Consider the following 5,004-nt stretch of genomic DNA (forward strand, 5'->3'; position numbering starts at 1 on the left):
CACTAACTAAATAAATAAATAAATAAATAGGGGTCATTTTGTAAAGGTATAAACTAGTTAACTAGTGAATTTACAGAATTATTTAACTTACCAACGAAAACAGGGTTTCAGTTCAGCTACTAACTAAGCAACTAACTACAGATGAAAGGTTCAGTGAACTCAGAAACCAGTTCACTAACAAATAACCTGGTCAAGCAGCTGAACTGATTCACTGTGATTTCCCGCAACTACCTCATTAATTCGACTGACTGGTGAACAGAACTAACCTCTGATATACCTGTTTATCTGTTCACCTGCTTGTTCCCCACATTTCTGCACTTTGCTGCTGTCAGTGCAAAGTTTGCTGCCGAACCCTAACCCTTACCTGTGTGTTTACCTGTGTGTTTACCTGAATGTTTACCTGAATGTTTACCTGAGTGTTTACCTGAATGTTTACCTGAGTGTTTACCTGAATGTTTACCTGAGTGTTTACCTGTGCTTTTACCTGAGTGTATACCTGAGTGTTTACCTGCTTGTCTCCAGGGAGTATAATGTGTCAGAGCCAAACAGCATCCTGCAAGAGAACTTCTGTAGAAACCCTGACCGTAATCCAGATGGACCCTGGTGTTTCACCAAAGACCCAACGGTCCAGAAAGAGACGTGCAGGGTCCCAACATGTGGCAAGTTTTCACTCGTACCACTGACTTCATACAAGAAACGCAATCATAAATTTTGCTTTTCCTACATACAGGCCTCTAGTCCACATCTTCATCCTTCTAGTTCTACAGCTACACCAGCTGTTGGTGCTGCTACATGAAACCACTGCAGCACTCACAGCTACGCTCTGTGACTGTTCCTTTCAAGGTCAGGACTTTGTCCCTCCATCTGTGGCCCCCATACTAGTCAGAACGACAGAGTGTTTACCCAGTTATGGCATCGACTACGTTGGCGACCTGGACGTCACCTTGGGAGGCCACACCTGTCTGCAGTGGTCATCACCGGAGGTGACAGCCCTCAGCAAGGACAAGGACTTCATCCCTGAAGTTAATCTGCTGACCAACAAGTGCAGGAACCCGGACAATGACCCCGAAGGCCCCTGGTGCTACGTGCACATTTCTGGAAACATCACCATTGACTACTGTGACCTGGAGCTGTGCGGTAAGGAACAAACCCACAATCTACTTTCACATAAGTGTTGGTGCATACCTGCGTCTCACCTGTCGAACTGCACCTGTATGTCTGCCAGACGATCCGCTGCTGGGTGAAGAACAGACGACGGAGACCGCAGGCATGGAGCGCTCCGTCTTAGGTCCCGCCAAGAAACTCTTCTTCAATCCACGAACCTTTGGACAAGGAGAGAGCGGTGAGTTCATCCACTGGCCTCTCATAACCTGTGATGGCTTTGGGCCGAGTCATAGAACTAGTGTTAGTCCACCTTGTGCTTCCGCTATCAACAGTCCACAGGTGGTATTCCTGCTTCAGGTGCAGTTCAAATCCCAGAGAAGCCTCCATGTGTGTCATCAGCTGCAGTGGACATCAACTCCAGTTTACAAAAATAAGAGTTTTATTGCAGTACATAAATATCAAGGGAATAAAGAGACACGACTCCACCGTCATGACTCCCAGCCTCACCTGCTCAGGTGTGGACAGGTAGGACAGGTAAACTGATGAGCGATAACTAGTCGTGAAGCAGGTAATACAACAAACCAGTTAACAGTGTGATTGACTGAATGAAACAGCAAGAGCTGCTGACCTGGTTGGCAGTAGATAAATGATGGATGGAGTCCAAAGGCAACACTGGACTGTAGGTTCTGTTCAGGTTCTAAGGTCTTCCCCTCCCTGTGTTCAGCGCTGTGACGTTCCCTGTGTCGTTAATTATAAATAAACATGAATCGAATTCAACAGGTGAACTGACTGACTGGTTGACTTTCACTTTTATCTCTACATTTGGCTAATGTACTGGCTGACAAGGTAACTAGTTGGCTAGCTGGTTTACAGCTAGTTTGGCAGAAGGTGTGGCAGAACTGCATCTCTCTAAGAAGTGGAGGAAACTTGTGGTTCAGTAGTGATCAAACTGGCAGATTAACTGGTCAACTGGTTCCTTAGCTGACAAACAGCTTATGTACGAGCTGACTAGTTAGTTCAGAGGTTTACATACTTGATTTGCATCACTGACCATTTGGATTCACTGGTTGACTGGCTTTCTCAGCCGATACTAACCACATGACTAACAGCTGTTTACCAAACATTCATGTTTGCTACATTTGACAAGCAACTTGTTTATTTATTTAATTTGGTGCTGACTCGACAACTAGTTGGTCAACTGGTTTGCAGCCGACTTGAGTAAAAGTGTGGGACAGGAAACTGGTTTACTTACTGGTTAAATGGTGGCTGACATTAACTGGCTGGCTCCTAACCTGACCAGCAGTTGGTTTACTTATTAATTCAATTTTATTTGTATAGCGCATATTTACAACAATAAGTCATCTCATAGCGCTTAACAAAGGCAATTATTAGATAGCATTAGACATACTGCCTGGTTAACGGGTTAAATTAGCAGCTTTAGTGATGGGTGTTTCACAGCTTACGACACTAGTTCATTGACTTATTAACTGGTGCTAGTTAACCCGTTTACAATGTGGTAGACCATCTTTCTGACTGGTTTACTGGCCGGATGTGTTGTAGACTGTGGACAGCGCCCCCTGTTTGAAAAGAAGAACAAGCAGGATGCGAAGGAGGAGGAACTGTTGGCGTCCTACAGGGGCAAACGCATTGTTGGGGGCAACGACGCAGAGGTGGCCTCGGCACCATGGTAACCATCTTTATAACAAGCCGTCACCATGGTAACCACATAATACAAAACAGGATAACCATGGTAACCATGTTTAGAACAAGCCGTCACCATAGTGTCCAGACTTCATGTATATTTATAAACATATACATGTGTGTTTGAGCAGCTTTTAATAAAACTGCTGTTTTCGTCCAATGACAAAGCCAGATTCTCCTGTTGGCAGGCAGGTGATGCTGTACAAACGCAGCCCACAGGAGCTGCTGTGTGGAGCCAGCCTGATCAGTGATCAGTGGATCCTCACTGCAGCTCATTGCATCCTGTACCCGCCCTGGAACAAGAACTTCACCACCAACGACATTCTGGTCCGTCTGGGAAAGCACAACAGAGCTAAGTAAGACGGCCTGCCTGTGTTTAAAATTCACAGAAAGGATATTGTCGGTGTTTCTGCACACAACACATGAGAATGTTTTTCTCAGGTTTGAGCGTGGCACTGAAAAGATCGTCGCAATTGATGAAATCATCGTCCACCCGAAGTACAACTGGAAGGAAAATCTGAATCGTGACATCGCTCTGCTGCACATGAGACGGCCAATCATATTCACTGATGAGATCCATCCCATCTGCCTGCCCAACAAGAAGGTCGCCAAGTTGTAAGGCCCACACAGAAACCAGCTGTAGTCAGCCAGTGTTAAAACTCCACGACTGACGAACCAACCCTAATCCTACAAACTAACCCTACTAACTAACCCTACTGACTAACCCTAAACCACACAGAAACCAGCTGTAGTCAGCCAGTGTTAAAATTCCACTACTGACGAACCAACCCTAACCCTACTAACTAACCCAAATCCTACTAACTAAACCCAACCCTACTAACTAACCCTAACCCTACTAACTAACGCTACTAACTAACCCTAAAACACACAGAAACCAGCTGTAGTCAGGCAGTGTTAAAACTCCACTACTGACGAACCAACCCTAACCCTACTAACTAACCCTAACCCTACTAACTAGCCCTAATCCTACTAACTAACTAACCCCAATCCTACTAACTAACCCTAACCCTACTAACTAACCCTAATCCTACTAACTAACTAACCCTAACCCTACTAACTAACCCTAATCCTACTATCTAACTAACCCTAACCCTACTAACTAACCCTAATCAGTGTGGAACTGGACTAAAGAGTTCCTGGAATTCAGCATCAGAAACTTGTGGGGGGTTGGATGCCTGAAAGCAGGCATCAGAGATCTGACCGATGGGACCGCTGAGTAGATCTCAGATAACAGACCCACATGAGCTTTCCTTTATCACCAGACGGTTGAACTATGAAGCAGGTTTAACAGATCCAGACTTTTTGTGTGACTTAACTAAACTAAACCCCAGTCACAGACCACAGGTATGACAAAGGTGGTTCAACTCAGACTTTCTGCTTTAAACTCTAAACCAGGGTTGTTCAATTACAAGTCACTGAGGTCCAGTAATTAACATTTCCTCCAAGCAAGAGGTCTGAACCCAGGTCCAGTTATTTGGGAATTATTATTTATTAAAGGTCTGAACCCAGGTCCAGTTCGTGTCCTACAGCCTTCCCCTGTGGCCACATGTCCATGGTTTCAACAGCACGTAGTCAGTTTCAGAGCAGGATGTTGAANTAAGAACCAACACCTAACTACCAACACCTAAGAACCAACACCTAGTTACCAACACCTAACTACCAACACCTAAGAACCAACCCCTAAGTACCAACACCTAAGAACCAACCCCTAAGTACCAACACCTAACTACCAACACCTAAGAATCAACACCTAAGTACCAGCACCTAAGAACCAACACCTACCATCACATAAGAACCAACACCGAAGGACCAACACCTAAGAACCAACGCCTAACTACCAACACCTAACTACCAACACGTAAGAGCCAACACCAAAGAACCAACACCTAACTACCAACACGTAAGAACCAACACCTAACAACCAGCACCTCACTACCAACACCTAACTACCAACACCTAACTTCCAACACCTAAGAACCAACACCAAAGAACCAACACCAAAGAACCAACACCTAACTACCAACACCTAACTACAAACACCTAAGAAGCAACACCTAACTACCAACACCTAAGAATCAACACCTAACTACCAACACCTAACTACAAACACCTAAGAAGCAACACCTAACTACCAACACCTAAGAATCAACACCTAACTACCAACACCTAACTACAAAC

General features: G+C 44.8%; 1 protein-coding gene across 1 annotated transcript in view; it reads left to right on the forward strand.

Annotated features, from left to right (window-relative positions):
* f2 (coagulation factor II (thrombin)) overlaps positions 1–5,004 on the forward strand; it is a 23,796-nt gene that overhangs the window by 7,899 nt on the left and 10,893 nt on the right. The window contains exons 7-12 of the mRNA XM_008303417.1: positions 523–659; positions 844–1,137; positions 1,226–1,342; positions 2,665–2,791; positions 2,994–3,161; positions 3,247–3,420. Coding sequence (XP_008301639.1) covers positions 523–659; positions 844–1,137; positions 1,226–1,342; positions 2,665–2,791; positions 2,994–3,161; positions 3,247–3,420 — 1,017 coding nt within the window. The remainder of the gene's footprint in view (positions 1–522; positions 660–843; positions 1,138–1,225; positions 1,343–2,664; positions 2,792–2,993; positions 3,162–3,246; positions 3,421–5,004) is intronic.

This window comes from Stegastes partitus, unplaced genomic scaffold, assembly GCF_000690725.1.
Source record: "Stegastes partitus isolate 25-593 unplaced genomic scaffold, Stegastes_partitus-1.0.2 Scaffold2003, whole genome shotgun sequence".
NCBI classification, from domain to species: Eukaryota; Metazoa; Chordata; class Actinopteri; family Pomacentridae; genus Stegastes; species Stegastes partitus.